The sequence below is a fragment of the Poromitra crassiceps genome, assembly GCF_964638095.1.
Source record: "Poromitra crassiceps genome assembly, chromosome: 1".
In the NCBI taxonomy this organism is placed as follows: domain Eukaryota; kingdom Metazoa; phylum Chordata; class Actinopteri; order Beryciformes; family Melamphaidae; genus Poromitra; species Poromitra crassiceps.
In genome coordinates this window covers 46,223,083-46,242,851 of record NC_139623.1, presented here as the reverse complement: position 1 = coordinate 46,242,851, position 19,769 = coordinate 46,223,083, and the positions used below count along the sequence as shown (strand labels likewise).

At 43.2% G+C, this 19,769-nt stretch overlaps 1 protein-coding gene across 6 annotated transcripts in view; it reads right to left on the bottom strand.

The window, feature by feature from the left end:
- usp25 (ubiquitin specific peptidase 25) overlaps positions 1-19,769 on the bottom strand; it is a 112,053-nt gene that overhangs the window by 75,274 nt on the left and 17,010 nt on the right. For all 6 annotated transcript variants that reach the window (XM_083636056.1, XM_083636058.1, XM_083636059.1 and 3 more), the window contains exons 3-4: positions 12,676-12,826; positions 2,683-2,806 (exon numbers count right to left, since the gene is read on the bottom strand). In XM_083636056.1, coding sequence (XP_083492182.1) covers positions 2,683-2,806; positions 12,676-12,826 — 275 coding nt within the window. The remainder of the gene's footprint in view (positions 1-2,682; positions 2,807-12,675; positions 12,827-19,769) is intronic.

Below are 19,769 nucleotides of genomic sequence, written 5' to 3'. Positions count from 1 at the left end.
GCCTAACAAAGAAAATAACCAATGTGCACATTTAGAGAAAAAACATCAGTCAACAACATCACGTAATGTGTTGTCTTTAATCTGGCCGAAGCATTTTCAAACAAACAACCCAGATTGATGGTTTATAGTCAGACTTTATTGTGAATTTGGAAGTCGATGATATGAAAACGGTGTGGACTTTCAAAGAACTGTGACAGGGTGTAGGAGTAGTGGAAAAAGTAGTTTTGGACAAAATTCTAAATGGCAGCAAACCTCAAGGGTGGAGTTGGGCGGGCCCTCCATGGCTAGATGTGGCTTGACCCAAGGAAAACAACAGTCAAGCAACAGTGTTTCCATGATTTACAACCACTGAGTTATGGCCTTTTAAATGTAGTGCAAATCATCTGTAAACTTGCATTAAATATTTAATATTTAATGTGCGGGCCTCAAGTGTGCCTCAAGTGCCTCAAGTGTGCCTCCCTATGCACACTTGAAACATGCCGGTTATGTAGAGAAACAAAGCGTAAAACAACTGTTTGACAGGGGGTCCAAAAATCTATCCTCTCGCTCTCTCTGCCTGACTTCCGGAACAGCACACACACACTACCCACGTCATGCACCAGAGATTACCGTAGTGACTGTGAATTCAGCCTGAGCGCAACAAAAACATAGATGGCTCTAATACAGTCGATTATTGTTCCCAAGCACTGCCCGCCCGTGTTTAGCTCATGTTTACCCATGCCCGTGAATTTATAGAAGTATCTTTTTTACCCGTTACACAAGCTTTTTGCAGGTAACCCGTGGGTACCCAACCCGTTGCAGGACTCTGCTCCACTCCTAAAACAACTCCACTGGCTTCCCGTCTCCTCCCGGATCACCTACAAAATCCTCATCATCACATACTACAAAGCTCTTCACCAACTGCCCCCCCCCCCCCCATATCTCACCAACCTCCTCTCCCCCTACCAACCCTCCCGGTCCCTCAGATCCACCACTGCCGGCCTTCTCGCCACTCCCAAGTCCAACCTCCGCAGTTTCGGTGACAGAGCCTTCTCCAGGGCAGCTCCCAAGCTCTGGAACTCTCTCCCCCCGGACATTAGAGAATCAGAGTCCCTCACTGTATTCCAATCCCATCTCAAGACCCATCTCTTCTCCTCTGCCTTCTCTTAAGTTCACCCTGCCTATCCCTGTGTGTCTGTGTCCTGTTTGTCCATTGTCTGTTGCACCTTCGTCGTCCCCACTCTTTTAGTGTTTAGTGTAAAGTGTCTTTGAGTCCTTGAAAAGCGCTATGCACGGTACGGCACGGTGGCTCAGTGGTAGCGCTGTCGCCTCGCAGTCAGAAGGTCCTGAGTTCGATTCTCGCCTGGGACACTGCGGGCGCTGTGGTTGTGTTCCCCCCATATCTTCAGTGCCTACTGCCCAGGTGGGGTATCTCGTCGTAAGGGCCTTTCTGTCTGTGTGGAGTTTGCATGTTCTCCCCGTGCTCCCCCAGGGGGGTTCCTCCGTATATAACCCCCCCCCCCATTAAAAACATGCAGAAGATCAGATCGTCATCGTCATCCGACCAGTGACGACAACATCCGAAGTTGGTCCCCGGGCGCTGTACGAGAAAGCGACCACTGTTCCTGGCCTGCCCCCCGGAGGAAAGGACAAAGCCAGGATGGGTTAAATGCAGAGGACAAATTTCACCGGCCACCGTCAGCATGTGTGTGTTTGTGGCCCTCCGTGCATGTGTTGATGTGTAACCGTGTGACAATAAAGACGGGCTTGTCCGTCTGAAATCGTGTTTTTATATAAATCCCATATTTATTATGTCACAAGCATTTTCCTACCAATATGGCACTACACTACACACAGCCCATTGGCTGTTTGTGTCACTTTATTGTAATCACCTGGTAATTGATTACAATCACCTGTTATTTTCCTACCAAGATGGCAGTGTGGTGATGTAACAGAATACTATCAAGCGAAATGACACCCACAAAATTGTACTAGCTACGAGTACATACCTGTACACCTGTACCAAGTTTGGTTAGCATGGGACAATACATTCTTGTGTTATAGGCTCCACCCACAAAACTTTGGAAGTCGATTATATCACAACGGTGCGGACTTTGAAAAAAACGTCAAAGAGGTTTTGTGCATGACAGTCCAGCCATGCTGTGTGTCATGGTTTGGTGAAGATTCGACGGAAATTGTAGGAGTAGTGAAAAAAATTCTAAATGTTAATTGTAGATGCTAGGGTTCAAAATGTAAAGAGGGCTGTGATAGCGCCACCATCGGGTCAATTGGTGTAATTCTTTTGCCCATAGTAAAGTAGGACTCTATGAACCTACCTACCAAGTTTAGTAGCTAATAGCTCTTATTGTTTCTGAGCTACAGGAGGAACACACAGACACACGAAAAAAAGATCTGGCATTCGCCTGGCGGAGATAATTAATAATGTACAACGCCAGTAATTGTTGCAACTTTATGCAGTAAGCATGATCGGTGCGATCATGCACATGCTTACTGACAGTAAGTTACTGTGGTGCATAGTCACCTCCCAAAGGCCCACTCTGAGCCAGGAAAAACCCTGTTGACATCGGTTTGGTGTGTCCAAGCCTTTAAAACCAAGGATTGGTGTAAAAAAAAAGAAAGAAAGTGGTCATAAGTTGCATTCCCCTTGTATTTGTAACAGGTGAGTAATGATGTTGAGCCCACCTGCTGATGGCCTGCTCCTCATCAGTGATGCCCGTCTCCCTGAAAGCCCGGTTGGACTCCTCCAGGCTGAGGGCAATGGCCCTCTGCAGGTCATCCTTGTCATCCCCAGTCAGGTCAATCACGTCTGCAACACATGCGCCGCACAGACACAGACACAAACACATACAGTTCACTTTGTTCATGTGTGACTCTTTGGCTATCTTCACATGCAGACTTTTTTCCGCAAGTCGGATATTTTTCCCCCTCATGTGTAAACTGCAAAAAACGACATGGAATCTGATCTTTTCAAATCAGATTTCATGTGTGTGGTTTGAATTGATTGAGTTTATTCCTCAGTTCCATATAAAAGCAGGCATATCATGACAGGCCAATGCATTACAAACAGAAAAGGTCAAGGATGACACAATAAAGCCCTGAGGCTTATTTCCATTGTGGACAACAAATGCAATTCAGATCACATTTGTGGGCATGTGACTCAGTTGGACCGTTGTGATCTGCTTCCAATGTTTTCTTTTTTTCCCCCTTCGCAGCGTTTGCCCCGAAACGCTGAGACAAGAGCGGGAAGCAACATAAACAAACCGCAACATATCTGAGCAAGAACAAACAGAGAACAAACAGAGGAGCTCTCTTCTACTCTGTCTTTGGGGAGGATGCAGACAAAGCTGGCAGGCATATATAGAAGGCAGCATTCAAACTAAATTTAATTCATAATACGAATAAATTAATTAAATTATTGACGTAGGTACATTTGAAAGGAACCAGTAAGACGAAGTATACATAGGTAGCAACACCTGCTACCTGAATTTACTGCAGTAGCACATGTGCTATAGCAGGGCTCGAGACTGCGACCATTATTTTAGAGTGTGCGGGTAAAAATTTCACGGAGTCGCATACTGTAGGTGCGACATGATGATCCGCTGATGTGAGGCAGCAGCGCACGGAGGCAGCCTGCCTGTATGGAGGAGGAGGAGGAGGCGGGGCACGCGGGGGCTCCGCTCAGTCACTCGCTCACTCACACAAGATACACATGATCGGCTCTATCGTTGCATCGGCCTATAAACTGCGCCCAGCGCCCGGCCCGGCGGCCCAGCGCAGATTGGTGGGTGTGGATGGGCCTAGGCTTGCCGCGATTTTAGGTATTACCGGTGTTACACGGTGTTGGGGAATACACCGATTACATAATGTGCCCACCGGGAACACCGTCTTTTTTTTTCTTTTTTTTTTCATCGTCTTTTTCCCCCCCAAAGAACAAGTCAAGACATGTCTGTTGTCGCTGTCTGGACTCACAGCAGCGGCACACTGTGATCACGTGATCCTAATTAAGAGAGTTGGCCAAGAGACACGATGGCGGAGAAGAGAGGGCTGAGGATTTGGTGTCAAAGAAAAAAGCAAAATCGCCTATTTGGCAATATTTCGGATTTAAACCCAACGCCAATAGGGAACCGGAGAATGTCAACGAGGCAGTGTGCAAACTTTGTCTGATGAAGGTGGCAGCATCGGGGGGAAACACAGATCGAACCTACACACTCACCTTCAAGTGCACCACAAGAGCGAGGCTGCGAAGCTGGAGCCCGCGGCTAAACCCCACCCAGAGAGAGGAGAGACACAGCCGTCCATAAGTGGTGCTTTTGCGCGATGCGTTAAATATAAGAAGGACAGCGCGAGGTGGAACACTTGCACTGATGCTGTGACAAAGTATCTCTGCAAAGGATTTGTGTCTTTCAAGACTGTTGAAAAGCCAGAGTTCAAAAATCTCATAGCCACACTCGACCGCCAGTACGACTTGCCAGGGCGAACATATTTCTCAAATACAGCAATCCCCACGGCCTTTAACAGAGTCCGCAGTGAGGTGCAACGGGCCAGGAAATACCTTTGCATCTGTGCAACAAGCTGTGCATCGGAGAGGGTCTTCAGCACGGCCGGGAACATAGTCACCGCCAAAAGATCCATTCTTAAACCAGACAAGGTGAATATGCTGGTTTTCCAAGCAAAGAATATGTAGGCTATAAAGCCGTGTCGGCCGGGCTGTGTCGGCTGTCGCCAAATTGGCATTTTATTTTATATTGGCTATAGCCTATATTTTTCTCTCATTTTGAAAGCCTGCCGCCAAAGTGCAAATTTATTTTTATTTTTTTATAAGCTATAGGCTATATATTATCTAATTTTGAAAGTCTGCATGTAAGGTATATATAGCCTATGACTTTGGCCTTAAGAAAGCGGCCATGCCGCTGCCGCACCTCAGCAGCGAGGCCGCACCTCGTTCCCTCGATATTGTTGTTGTTGTTATTATTATTATTATTATTATTATTATAGTTATTATATTATAGTTAATTTCTCCATTTAAAACGGTGCAATTTATTTATGTTATAAGCAAGCATTTGTTTTGAAAACTGGCTTGCCTGCATGTGTGGAAGGCTTTTTTCATAGCCTATTTTTTATTTTGTATTTTTTTGTTTCCACAATTTTTGCTGCTAATTTCAGTTGTTTACAATGTATATAATATATTATTTAAGATAGTGTAGCTCATTTATTTGTCTTATTTTATTGAGCATCACGGGATGTGTCTGCAGCTTTGCTGCCCGTCATCGGTCTTTGTTTTGTAATAGCCCTATATTGTTTGAGAGGTTCTAATTGCACTGTTCACTGTTGTATCTATTGTTGTGTTTTTCATTAAAAAAATAAAAAATAAAACAACCTTCTATGCATTCATGTTGTTGAAACAGGGTCGGGAAGATCTAATGATTGATCCTAGCGCTAAAGATCAAACAAAGTAAAGTGAAGCGCTGCTGCGCTCTAGATTTGCAAGTATATCATTCATAAATCAGTGTAGGCTAAATAAATGTTCACTAAGCTACTATATTTACATGTCTTTGCAATTATTATTTTTATTTGCCATTTTGTGCACATGGTGACACATTAACCCTAAACAGAAGGGAGGAAAAAAGATAGGCTATTGATTTTTTTTTTTTTTTTTTTTTTTTTGGCGGTGTAACCGGTAATACCGGTGACGTCACGTGCTTATTAGTCGGTGTGAAAATGTTCACACCGTGGCATCCCTAGATGGGCCCACTCTATATTTTGGTGTCAGCGCTACACGCGGCCTTAAGCATTATAACCACGCCTTTTAAGCGTAAAATTATGCACTACCTGCTCATTGGAGAAGTGCAGTAAACGCATCACAAGCTTCCCTTTTAAGCTCCAATTCCACGGAGCGATCGAGTCCGGTCAGAAAAGCCGACCGAAGCGCTCCGAGTTCCGCCCCTCCCTGTTTCATTCCCGTCTGTCTCATATATAATATTCCATATTATTATGCTTCTCAAACCAATCTGTATAAATGTTTAAATACTGCAAGCATGTAAATACGCTACACCAGTGGTTCCCAACCTTTTTACACCAAGTACCACCTGAGAAAGTAGTTGGCTCTCCAAGTACCACCATATGACCGACGTTAAAATACAGTCTATTCAGCCAGGCCCGTAGCCAGAGTTTGAGAAATACCGAGGTCATTTTAGCGCGGCGTGGGGGGACCAGGGGGGGCTGTGCACCCCCGGATAGAAAATTTTGTCCATTTTAAAGTAAAATGCTTCAATCTGGTGCACTTTGAGAGCAAAATGAAGAGGCTAGATCTATAAAGAACTACATACATCATGTTAGATTACCGTAATATCCTCTTTACTGTGCTGTTGCTTTAAAATGATACAAAAAATAAATGTCTCCCCATATGATATAATTTATATTCTGCATACAGGTCACATGGCAGAATACTGCTCAATTAAATACAATGGCCCATCTACACAAACATCACTTACAGGGGAGTTACTTACCCATTCACTTCAATAGAACTGTCCCCAAAGTCTAGCCCCAATCTAGCCTCAATGCAAAATCTGAATGTTGTGAGTTAACTCTCTTCTATAGCACACAGAGAGGAAGCAAATTGTTGCATTTCCGATCAACTGTCGCATTAAAACATCAATGACAGATTAATAGATCTGGGGACCAGGGCTATTTAACAGCTTGATTGCCAGCGACGAGTGTACTCGTCAAACACAATCCAGCTGTTAACTGCCAGCGACGAGTGTACTCGTCAAAAAAATCGATTTTTTTTTTTTGACGGTAGGTTGTGCATCTAAGCCTTTTACATCTCTTATATAGGTATTGGACGTGTACAACGTGTACAACCCATTCCACCGACCCACTAAGTGGCGACAAGGAAGGAGGAAGGCAAGCAAAAAGCAGTGTGACTGAAGCCATTCTCATGAAGGTGGATTGGCGAAGGCGCTTTAATTTTCGCGCTGATTGCTGGCGGTGCGGGATTGCAGATTTGCATAGTGGATTGCGGGTGGGACACACTTTGAAACACGCAGCATAATATGACCAGAATCGCAAAAGCTTCATCAAAGCCCTCAACCAAAACCCCAAGACGCGAGCGAGTCCAACCAGACTTCCTCAAAGAGCAGCTGCACAGACAGGCACACACCCGCACAGCAGCAGCAAAGCAATGGTGACAAGCGGGGACTGCCCCCTAGTCCGACACCAAATTGGAAACAAATCCCATTCTAAAAGGCTTTTAGAATGGGATTTTCAACCCATTCTTTTTTGTTTCTTTTTCGCTATAATTTAGAGTAATTTAATTTCTATTCAGAAATTTATTTGAGAGGTCGAGAGTATGAGAAAGTGCATTTGCAAAGGTAGGAAAGTGCTTGTGACATGGCGCTGCAACAAAAAAGAACGCCCACAGGAGGGAGGAGTTGAGCAGAGGGAAGTTTACTGCTGTTATGGAGGAAATTACTGTTCAAACTATTGTTTAGGTCTTACTGATGCCAAAAATGAATGGTTAAAGTGACAGTTCTATCGAATCTCACAAAAAGCCGTTTATCTCTGAATATTTATTCTGACGCTAAAACCATGCTGTATTCAACTGCTAATGCTTACATAACTACTAACTCTACAAACTAACTCTTTTAGACAGAGAAAGTACACATTCTATTAGTACTTTTGAGATATTGTATGTTCACAAACTCCAAGCAGAAAATAATCCTCGGCTGTTGTAAAATGAGCCACAATCCTCAAAAAAACGGCTTGGCAGAAGCTACCTACAGCAAGAAAAAAATGGCTGGCAGTCAATGTGTTAAAAAAAAAAAAAAAAAAAAAAATGTGGTGTGGAAAATACCGAGGTCATGACCTCGGTGTCCTCAATGGTAGCTACGGGCCTGTATTCAGCTATGCACAGTTCACGCAGGAGGCAAATTTATTCCAACCTGCAGCCTATGTGCAACCTGCAGCAGCTGCACTTGTGCTGGGTTGACTGCTGTCTTCACCTCCTTGTGCTTCATCGTTGCTGCTCTCCTCTACTACAGCTCTTTTACGATTCCCTCCCGTTTTGATCCACTTCATAATTTAAACATTGGGATTCCAGGGATCAAGTACCACCAGCAGGGGGGGCGCAAGTACCACCTACCTTGAGAAACACTGCCAATAATATTAATAATAATTATTATTATTTCACTTTCACATGTTTGAAAACTACTACTAATGACCACCATGGATTTTGCACAAAAACTAAAAAAAAAAAAAAAAAAAAATTCACAGAGCCTTCCAAGTACCACCAGCAGGGGTCGCAAGTACCACCTACGGTACGCGTACCACCGGTTGGGAACCACTGCGCTACACTATAGCAAGATCAAAGTGAAAAGAATGTTCTAAATGCATTGGCTAGAAAAATATAGCCTATCCCTATGTCATGATGAGATTAGATTGGTGAAAGTTTGTCCAGAATGATATCGTTTTCTCTCGCTACCTTTTCTTCTCCAGTGCTGCAGATGATGCACCTAAATATAGCCTACATTATATAAAGTCATTGCATAAATGTGTTTTTATTGTAAAAGTGGATGTGAAGTAAGCCAAGTCTTGTTGGAGCGGACATCACAGTACAGCCATGTTGCGGCTTTCTCTCATCTAAATCACGTTATATCTGCGTGGGATATATATACCACCTAGGTTACATATATGTTTCACATAGGGTTGTGTTTGGATGTCATGTTTTATTTTGGCCAATATTGAAATGTTCGAGAATTGCATGTTGTGTGAACAGAAACATTATTTCAATCTGGGACGGCACGGTGGCTCAGTGGTTAACACTGTTGCCTCACAGCAAGAAGGTCCTGGGTTCGAACCCCGGTCCGTCCCAGGTCCTTTCTGTGCGTAGTTTGCATGCTCTCCCCGTGTCCGTGTGGGTTTTCTCCGGGTGCTCCGGTTTCCTCCCACCATCAAAGAAAGACATGTATGTTAGGGTTAATACTCCTGTCAGTGCCCCTGACCAAGGTACTGGCAAAATAACTGGAGTTGGTCCCCGGGCGCTGCACAGTGGCTGCCCACTGCTCCTAGTTCTAGGAAGGTTCCTAGTAGAGGATGGGTCAAATGCAGAGGATGAATTTCCCCAAGGGGATAAATAAAGGATAACTTAACTTAACACTTTAGGCAATTTAGGCTGATTTGGTTGATATTTCTTCTCGAAATGTAATAGTCTCAATGCATGCTGGGAGATTTGAGGGAGAGCGAGAGAGAGGGGGAGAGAATGTGAGATGGCAGAGGAGAGCTCCGCGCAATTACAATATAACCGGCGCACTGAATAAGGCCTGGTTTTGAAAAGCGCTAAGCGCTAAATTAACGGCAGGGGGAAGATATCGTTAGGCCGGTATTTAAGGCCGAAACGCTCATTGTGGCCTATTCTGGCACTGCGCCACGCCTCTTCGGCGTAAAGGTCACTATGGGTGTGTTGATCAATTCATTCTGAAACAGTCAGAGCAAAGCACATCTGAGCTGTCGTTCGCAAATTCTCTTTCAGAGCAGGGAGTGGGTGGATAGTGATGTGAGGGCTGCAGGCAAAGTCTGTCTTCCATTATTTTTTTCGCCGTTTCTCTTAATGAATGTTGATATTGGCAGTGGTAGGTGCTTTTAATTCCCAAATAATGCTAGTTTAATGAATAGTAATGCATAATATTATTTGTTATATTTTGTGAGTAATATTGATGAATCAATAAATAAATGTAGCTTTATTAACACATTCACTGCCAACAGTTTTTTTTTTACTGTAGGTAGCTTCTGCCAAGGGTTTTTTTGAGGATTCTGGCTCATCTTTCAAGAGCCGAGGATTATTTTCTGCTAGGACTTTGTGAACACAAAATATCTCAAAATAACTAATAGAATGTGTGCTTTCTCTGTCTAAAAGAGTTAGTTTGTAGAGTTAGTACGGTAGTTATGTAGGCATTAGCAGTTGAATACAGCATGGTTTCAGAGATTTTCAGAGAGTTTTGAGATAAATGGATTTTTAGAACCACCTCACGTGCCTGTGATTATGGGTGCCCTTGGGCAAGTGTGTATACTGTATTGTGTTTGTGTGTGTGTGTGTGTGTGTGTGTGTGTGTGTGTGTGTGCGTGCGTGCGTGCGTACACTTATTCCACAGTAAGCATAAGCTAAGAGAGAGAGAGAGAGAGAGAGAGAGAGAAACTAAACTACCGTAATAGTTTAGTCCAATATAACAGCACCCCCCCCCACCCCCCTCTCCTGCAAACTCCTCCCCTCCGTGTCTGTTTCTCCGTGGCTCTGCAGCGGGTATGTCACAAGCGCGTTTCTGCTGCCTGTCTGCTGCCTGGCGGCCCCTCGTCGGGCGAGCCTGGATGGGGCTCGTTCGTTTCTTGGGGTTTCGGTTGAGAGCTGGGATGAAGCTTTGTGCGATTCGCTTTATGCTGCGTGTTTCAAAGTGTGTTGCACCCAGTCTATTTTTGGAACCCCCCACCGTTGTGCGCCACCGTTGTGCGCCAGCGCGAAAGCGTTTTCGCCAAACCATTCTACAGTATGAGAATGGTTTCCTCACGCTTTTCCCTGCAGTTTTGGCTCGGCTTTCTCTAGTCTGGAGAGCACTGTCGCCACTTAGTGGGTCGGTGGAATGGGTTGTACACGTTCGGTGGCTCCCATATTTTTATAGGAGATGGTTTTTTTTGACGAGATAACTCTTAACGGACTCATAGAAGGTCCATAGAAAATACATAAAAAAGAGACACAAGACAATTGTCCTTTGCCTGTCACAGATAGGGGTGTCAAAATTAACCGTTTTTAAGATGCATCACGACGCGGACGTGGAATCGAAGACAGATGAATCGTTGAATAATTTATGTTCAAAATGTATGTTGACATTCAGATTCTAAAGCGCTTTCTAAATAAAAAAGGGAGTTGATATTTATCTGACTGATTGTATCGATGAAAAGGTAGCCATGTGCAGTAATAATATAGAAAATTGAGGCTGTGACACTTGGAGATGTGATACTTTGAGCTGTATCGAGATGCAACGTGAATCATGATGATGCATCCTGGAATCGAATCGAAGACAGATGAATCGCAATCTAATTGAATCGTGAGGCCAGTGAAGATTCACAGCGCTAGTCACACAGACCTGTTTAAGTGATGAACTGCACTACTTGTGGTTGTTTGTTTTTAAAGATACATCTCATACGCGTAGGGCTGGGTATCGAGTTTCGATACTTACTTGGCACCGAAATGGAAACATCGATACTAAGGGGTATCGAAGCCTCCCTTGTCAATCGATACCAATTTTCGATACCAAAACAAAACAGCGTCATTGAGCCTATAAGCATGCGACATGCTTGCACGCCGCGCTCTAATACGGCTGGTGATTGGCTGTCATGTAGAGGCATGCAGGAAACGTTACGCCCACTTTAGCCGGTGTGTTTGTTGTGACTGTGAGCCAGGCGTGCGGTGCGGATATAGTATACAAGAAGTTAGCCACTCAAGCTACTCCTATCCTGGAGTACCATATGGCGAAGATGATGAAAAGCAGGAAAAGAAACAGAAACAACACGGACTGGTTTCCACAGATAAGAGAAATAATTGAGAGGTGGGTCAGCTTACCGCAAGTTAGCGGTTATCAGATCCCTCAGTCTGACAAATCCATGCATCTGGCTGTGAGTTGTAGCTAGCAGATCGTTTAATTAATTGCCGCCGTAACGTTATGCGCAAGCGGGCATTGTGTATTTTTAGCAACTCGTTAACAAACGCTGATGTCATGATAGTTTGTTGAATGTAAATGCGATTCATTTATATTGATTGGCTAGTCAGTGAATGCGTGAAGTGGAGCTGTCTCGTCAGATTTGACAAGAATGACGTTCTGTTGCAGCAGTGAGCATTAAACACTGATCTGCAACACTAGCGTTAATGTTTAATTAATTAGCATTAACGTTATGTGCAAACGTTATCGCCCATTATGTATTTTTAGCAACTCGTTAACAAACGCTGATGTCATGATAGTTTGTTGAATATAAATGGGATTCACTTTGTGCCATTGGCTATATTGATAGGCTAGTCAATGCTCAACTAGTCTTCCATGCATGAAGTGGATCCATCTCATCAGTTTGGACAAGAATAGAGTTCTGTTGCATCAGTGAGCATTAAACCCTGATTTGCAACTCTCTGTTTTGCACTGAAAACTTCCACTGATTTATTTGTTTTACATTTCTTTCCTTTGTAGTACTTCCAATATTTTTTGTAGGGACGGCAATACGTTTAGAGAACTTAAAGTTATGTTAAATACAGTAGGTTTTATTTTTTTCTGCTGTAAAACTTAAGATGGGGGGAAAACTAAAGATTTGTAAAATAATTTCAATGTGTAATGCTGTTTTATTTTTGTTAAAATGGATTTTTCTAAAAATTGGTATCGAAAAAAGTATCGTTCAGGAACCGGTATCGAAATCCAAGTATCGAAACGGTATCGATATCGAAAAATTTTGAACGATACCCAGCCCTACATACGCGTGCTACAATTTAATGACCAGTGCTACAAAACTATAAACCTGTAGCACCAGTGCTATGTGCAGCCCTGACTCTCCTCTATCCATCAAACCAGTGGCAATGGGCATCGGCACACAGCTGATCACCAGCTAGGAGCCAAGCCAGCAGCGATATCAAAGTATGCTACTCACTCGTGTCGGCCTGGCTGCCCACGCTGATGTATCGGTCGTTGGGACCTCCCACCTGGGAGGTCTGGTAGTAGGTGGCCTCATCTTGCTGAGGCACCTTGGCGTTCTTCTCCGTCAGAAACGCCACAGCCTCCGCCAGGTCTCCATTGCTCACCTGCAGCAGCAGAGGGGACAGGTGTGACTGTGGGGAAGCAATTCTGAAGTATTACAATATTTCATAATTAAAGGAGAATTTTGGTATTTTTCAACCTGGATCTTCAATCCTATTTTCATGTTTGTTTAATATGTATAACTAAGTCATTTGAACAGACATGTTTGAAATTGGTACAGTATTGGCCAAGATGGCTTCAGTTGGCAGCTGCTTTTCCAACATGCCCTAAACGAGCTTGTTTTGACCACTGACAGCATCAGATGATTCCATCATGACATTATAGAGAAATTATTTCTGACGGAAGCTCGGCTTTCTTCGGGCCGCAAGGCAATCTGGGTATTGAGGACACGCTGGTAGAGATAGAAGCTCCCTGTGGTGGATGTCAGCAGTTTATTTGAGCCGGACTAACATTATACAGATGACAAATTGAAGAGCAGGGGCAACGAGAGCTTCTATCTGTACAAACGTGACAGACAGCAGACAGAGACACGGTGAACACGCTGCTGCAAGGTAAATGCAAGCGTTCATTTTCTCTCCCTCTTTTACAATAACAATGTGAGCCTGTGTCCGTTGCAAAAACAAGCTTGTTTAGTGGACGGATGTGCAGGCTGCAAAGGCAGGAGGGGCAGGTGGGAAAGGCGACTGAAGCGATCTTGGCAAAAATACTATGTATGTAATACTAAGTACCGTAAATTCCGGACTATAAGCCGCGGCTTTTTTCCCGTTTTTTGGCCCCTGCGGCTTATATAACGGTGCGTCTTATCTATGGATTTTTTCAGAAAAAAAAAAAAAAAAAAAAAAAAATCTCTCTTTTTTAGCACTCTTTCTAACTATAAATCCACTTCTGTTTTAATTTCCTCTCTTGCCCTCTTTTCACCACACCGCGGACACTGTGTGCACTGTAAAAATAAACAACGGTGGTGTTGTGTTATGTTGTTTTGTTGAAATGTTGTAATACGGTAAATGGGAGCTTCCTCAAACAGCCATCTCTTCCCGACAATCCCCTCTGTGCGTGACCACTTACATATGGTAATTACGGTAAGCAAACGGCCACTCGGGCAACAACTCCCTCCCCCGACTACCAGGAGAAAATCACAAACTTCGGCGAATTCACACAAAGGAAGATCAAGGAATATTCACAACAAGACGAGCAGTAGAAGCAACACTCTCACTTACCATGGGGAAGGTACGCAGAAATTCACACGAGGCAGCTTTCAAGTTGAAAGCAGTCAATCTCGCATTAAAAGAGAGCAGCCGCCGATCAAACAGAGCAGCCGCGCGTAACCTGGGCAAAAGGGACTGTCCGTCCGGGGGAGAACTACTGAACAACTCCCTCCCGACTATCAGGAGAAAATCACAAACTTCGGCGAATTCACACAAAGGAAGATCACGGAATATTATAGGAGTGTGAAAACATCCACAATTACCAACGGGTTCCAAAACGCTGGACTGCTGCGGGATGAAGAGGATGACGCCACGGGGACTGCCCCCTAGTCCGATACCTCACGAGTCCGATACCTCACGAGTCAGACACCTCATGGTTTTGGGTTAGGGTCTGGGGGAGGTTAGGTTTAGGCGTGGGGGTGGGAGAGGTTAGGTTTTGGGTTAGGGTCTGGGGGATGTTAGGTTTAGGCGTGGGGGTGGGAGAGGTTAGGTTTTGGGTTAGGGTCTGGGGGAAGTTAGCCTCTTTTTTCGGACTCGTGAGGTGTCGGACTCGTGAGGTATCGGACTCGTGCCATGGCACCTGAAGGAGAGAGGAGAGTGGTTGACGAAGCCACCCTGAACCTGTTCGTTTCCGACACTGAAGATGAGGACTTTGGTGGTTTCAGTACGCAGGAAGAAGAGGAAGACGAGGATTAGTGACTTGACTTCTCTGGTTACAGGTTTGCTGCACATATACGGTAGCCTATTGTTGTGTGATTTTGTCTGGGGATTAGTGACCTGACTTTTGTTTTGTTTTGTTGAAATGTTAATAAATGGGAGCTTCCCCAAACAGCGATCTCTTTCCCGACATTCCTCTCTGTGCACGAACCCTTTCATATGGTAATTAAACATCAAAACACCCGCGGCTTATAGTCCGGTGCGGCTTATAGAAGAAAAAAATAGTCAATTTTGGTCCCGCGGCTTATACACCGGTGCGTCTTATAGTCCGGAATTTACGGTATTTACACATACTTGCCATTTCAGAAACTCATTTAGATTCTTCAATAGATGTAAATGAAATTGCTGTGTCAGGATATAATGTTTTCAGAAATGACAGAAACTGTTATGGTGGTGGTGTGGCAATATATATACAAAATCATATACCTGTTAGGATGAGAGAGGACCTTGTGACCTCAGCCATTGAGGCCCTATGAGTTCAAATACATTTGCCTCACACCAAACCATTTCTCTTGGGGTGTTGCTATAGACCACCGAGTGCAAACATTCAATACTTAGATGAAATATGTGTAATGTTGCAAAAGGCTACTGACATTGATAAAGAGATTTATTTTTTAGGTGATTTTAATATTGATTGGCTCTCGGAAACATGTGCTTTGAAAAGGAAACTGAGTGATATGGCAACTGTGTGTGATTTATCTCAGATGATAAACGTACCTACTCGGGTTTTTACTAACTCTGTGGGACAGAATTCAGCAACCTGTATTGACCACATATTCACTAATGCTAAAGAAAAGTGTTCAAAGGCTGTATCAATTCCAATTGGCTTTAGTGATCATAATTTGGTGGCAATGGTCAGAAAAGCTAAAGTTCCAAAAGCTGGACCTAAAGTCATTCTTAACTCATTGAGTGCCAATGACGACTTTAGTCGTCAATTCGTTTAGTAACGTTGAGTGCCAATGACGACTAAAGTCGTCAATTGCGTTTTTTGACGGTGGGACATGGATCAAAGCCAGATCCATCTCCTGTAAAATTTTGGGGCATGTTGAATGTGTATAACCTATTTTACCGACCCATTAGGTAGCGACAGTGCTCTCCAGATTAGAGAAAGGCCAGGAAAAAAGAGAGAAGAAGTCATGAGGAAACGGAAATCGCATCGATATGCATGAAGCATAACGTTAGCTGTGCCTGTGAACAGCAGTCAATCTGCTGCCACAATTGAGCCCCTCCGTCTCCGCTGCGATAGCCCCTCCATATGATTTAGTTGCCGACACCAGCGTCTTTCTGAAAAGTTACATTATTCTCAGCTGGGAACCGGCGACAGGCTGTGAAAAAGCGGGGGGATGCAGCGCACTTTTCAGTGCAGACAGAGCAAACGCAGAGCAAGCAGCAGAGCCCCAGAGACACTCCCACGGAGGAGGAGGAGGGGGGTGGGGCACGCAGGGCACTACAGGATACAACCATTGACAGTAAACACAGACCCAGGCAGCAGCAGGCTCGATAGACAGAGAGACAGGCAAACAAGCTAGAATATGATGCCCACCAGCAGTAAATCAAGACCAGCAAGAAGGTGTAGGGTCTGCGCACGCAGGGGCCAGCGCTGCTGGTTGCAGCTAAAAAATATTATTTGGCCAAACAAAATTCCTTTGTTTTCACTATTTTATTGAAGGAAATTATTTTTGAGGTGTCATTACATCAGAAAATATTAGCTTCAGAGTCAATGATGTGCTTGAAATGCTTCAGTTCACAAAAGGCGGAATATCTCAGCTTCTAAATTGAAACGTGTGTTTTTGCTAAAATCAACCTATCTTCTCCGGCTGATAACTAAAGAACGGAAAATGATATCAATAAACTTTTTTTTGCATCTTTTTTTGCGTTCTTTGTGCGTGTTCGGTGTTTACATAGTAATATCACACAATATTCTGTGGGCCTCGAGAAATCACTGAAAACGCTCTGAAACTCTGGCACTGGGAGCGTCCGTTCTCCAAAAGTGGCTGGCACTCAATGAGTTAAGAGATCTTTAAAACATTTTTGTGAGAACGACTTCATTGGAGACATAAACAAGGTACAATGGGAAAAAGTGTGTGCAATAAACAATGTGGACACAGCACTTGATCTATTTACAAAAATGTTTACTGAGGTGGCTGATAAACATGCCCCCATTAGGAAATTCACCGTTAAAACAAGGAAAGCGCCTTGGATTGATGAGGAACTGAAAGCCTTAATGGCTCAGAGGGATACATTGAAAATAATGGCCATTAAGTCTGGCAATACAGCTGATTGGAAGTCATACTGTGCACTCAGAAACCAAGTAACAAAAATGAATAGGAAGAAGAAAAGTATGTATTATCAGAATAGGATTTATGAAACTAAACATGATGGAAAGAAATTGTGGAAAATGCTAAATGATATAATGGGTAGATCTGGTGATAATACACCCTCCTTCATAGAGACCGACGGGACCTTCATTACAAAACCTCAAGAAATTGCCAATTATTTTAATGAATATTTTATGGATAAAATTAAAAAACTAAAAAATGAAATGACAGTTTCCAATAGCAAACTCTCAAAACAACTAATCAATGACTTTCTTATGAAAGATAGAGATTGTAAATTTGATTTTCAGCCAATCCAAGTGAATAAGGTAAATTAACTTCTGTGTAGCTTGGATGGTGAAAAACCCTCAGGTTTAGATCACCTTGGTGGGAAACTCTTAAAAATGGTTTCTGGCCCTATTGCTTTACCCATTTGTCATATTTTTAATTTGAGTTTACAGGATGGTGTTTTCCCCCAGAACTGGAAACCTGCTAAAGTTATTCCTTTACCCAAAAACAAGAAGGACACGTTTACAGGTGCTAATAGTCACCCTATCAGCATTCTTCCTGTGCTAAGTAAGCTCATGGAAAGAGTTGTTTTCGATCAGGTTTCAAATTATTTCTCTTGCAATAATCTGAATTCTGAATTCCAGCATGCCTACAAGAAGGGTCACTCCACGAGCACAGCTTTGATGCAGTTGACCGATCAGTGGTTGGGTGACATAGACAAGAAAATGATTGTGGGTGCTGTTCTACTTGATTTTAGTGCTGCTTTTGATTTAATAGATCATGAGATGCTCTTAATGAAACTGGCTACTTATGGTTTTAATACTACTACACTTAACTGGATGAGGAGCTACTTGTGTAATAGAACACAAATGGTTTTCTTTAATGGAAGTTTTTCTGACGAAAAGATGGTACAGTGTGGTGTTCCCCAAGGAAGTTGCTTGGGTCCATTGCTCTACGCTATATTTACCAATGATATGCCACTTGTTCTGCGTAAAGCCAATTTGGTTATGTTTGCCGATGATTCCACAATACATATGTCATCAAACAGTGTGGATGAGTTAAATGCTCTCTTAGAAAATGAAATTAATTTGATTTTTGACTGGATAACCAATAACAAGCTATTTCTGAATATACCTAAGACTAAATCCATTGTTTTTGGCTCAAGCCATGCATTAAGGCAAGATACCAAATTATGTATTAACATCAAGGGCACTACTATAGAGCAGGTCACTGAGGCTAAACTTCTGGGGGTTATTCTTGATGGGCGTCTATCGTGGCATAAACACATAGATAAGATAGTAGGTAAAATGGGGAGAGGAATATCTATGTTAAGAAGATGCTCCTCTTTCCTGACTCCAACACCACTCTGCAGGTCATACAGGCCTTGGTATTGTCTCATCTGGACTACTGTCCTGCAATCTGGTCCAATGCAGCAAACAAAGAGCTGCACAAGCTCCAGTTAGTGCAGAATAGAGCAGCACGTCTCGCCCTCAGCTGTTCAATGAGAGAAAGTGTTAATAAAGTGCACGCAGATCTTTCCTGGCTGAAGGTGGAAGACAGATTGACATGCAGTCTCCTGGTCTTGTTCAGAAATATTTGTGTTTTAGAACAACCATATTGCCTGTACTCAAAGATAACATTTTCTAAGGACAGACATGATCATGAAACAAGACAAGCGAGAATGGGTCATGTTACAATGCCTCAACCTAGAACCAATGCAATGAAAAAAACGGTTATGTATAGAGCTATCTCCCTTTGGAATAGGTTGCCATGCTTGATTACTCAAGCAACAAGTAAAGTAAGTTTTAAAAAGAAACTAAAGGGGTTATTCTTGGGTACAGGCCTGCAAAATAAATAGATAAATGGTTTTATTTAAATATGTTTGAAATGTTCTGTTGTACTGTAATGGTGTTTTTTGTGCTTTTTTAGGGAGGGGGGGTGGGGGGTTTGGGGGGGTAGACGATTACTGTAAATGTATTAATTAGGGGTGGGAGAAAAAATCGATTCACCTAAGTATCGCGATTTTTAATGTCACGATTTTTTGAATCGATCTTTTATTCAAGAATCGATAATTGCAAAAGCAAAAAAAAAAAAAAAAAAAAAAATTTTGTGCTGGCAGTCAGGCCACTCACTGAACAGCTGGCCAGGCGCTGCCTACTGGTTTACTAGTGGTTTTATTACTTTATTAGTTAGTCTGAAGTAATAATTACACTTCAGGGTTAAAGTGGGTGCATCTCATTGTAAAATTGGACTTGGCCCAAATTGGGCTTCAAACAGCCCAAATTGGGATTCAAACGACCCAAATTGAGCTTCAAACGGCCCAAATTGGGCTTCAAACTACCCACATTGAGCTTCAAACGGCCCAAATTGGGCTTCAAACGGCCCAAATTTCACGCGCGTCGGCCCATATCGGCCTGGCCTGCTTGGTATCTAATGCCCGGCCTGAATTATGATCCCAGTCCGCCCCTGTTTTTAACTATATCGCCCAGCCCTACTCATGATACAGTCTCTAGTGTATGATTCAACTTTTCCCATGTTCTAATCTAGTGTAAAAAAGCAAACAAACTGAAAAAAGAAAAGAAAAAAAGAAACAAAAATCGCAATAAATCGTAATATCGAATCGCAATAATCGTAGAATCGCAATACTTAACACCTTAACTGCCAACGACGAGTGTAGTCGTCAAACACAATCCAGCTGTTCACTGCCAGCGACGACTTGACTCGTCAAAAAAATGATTATT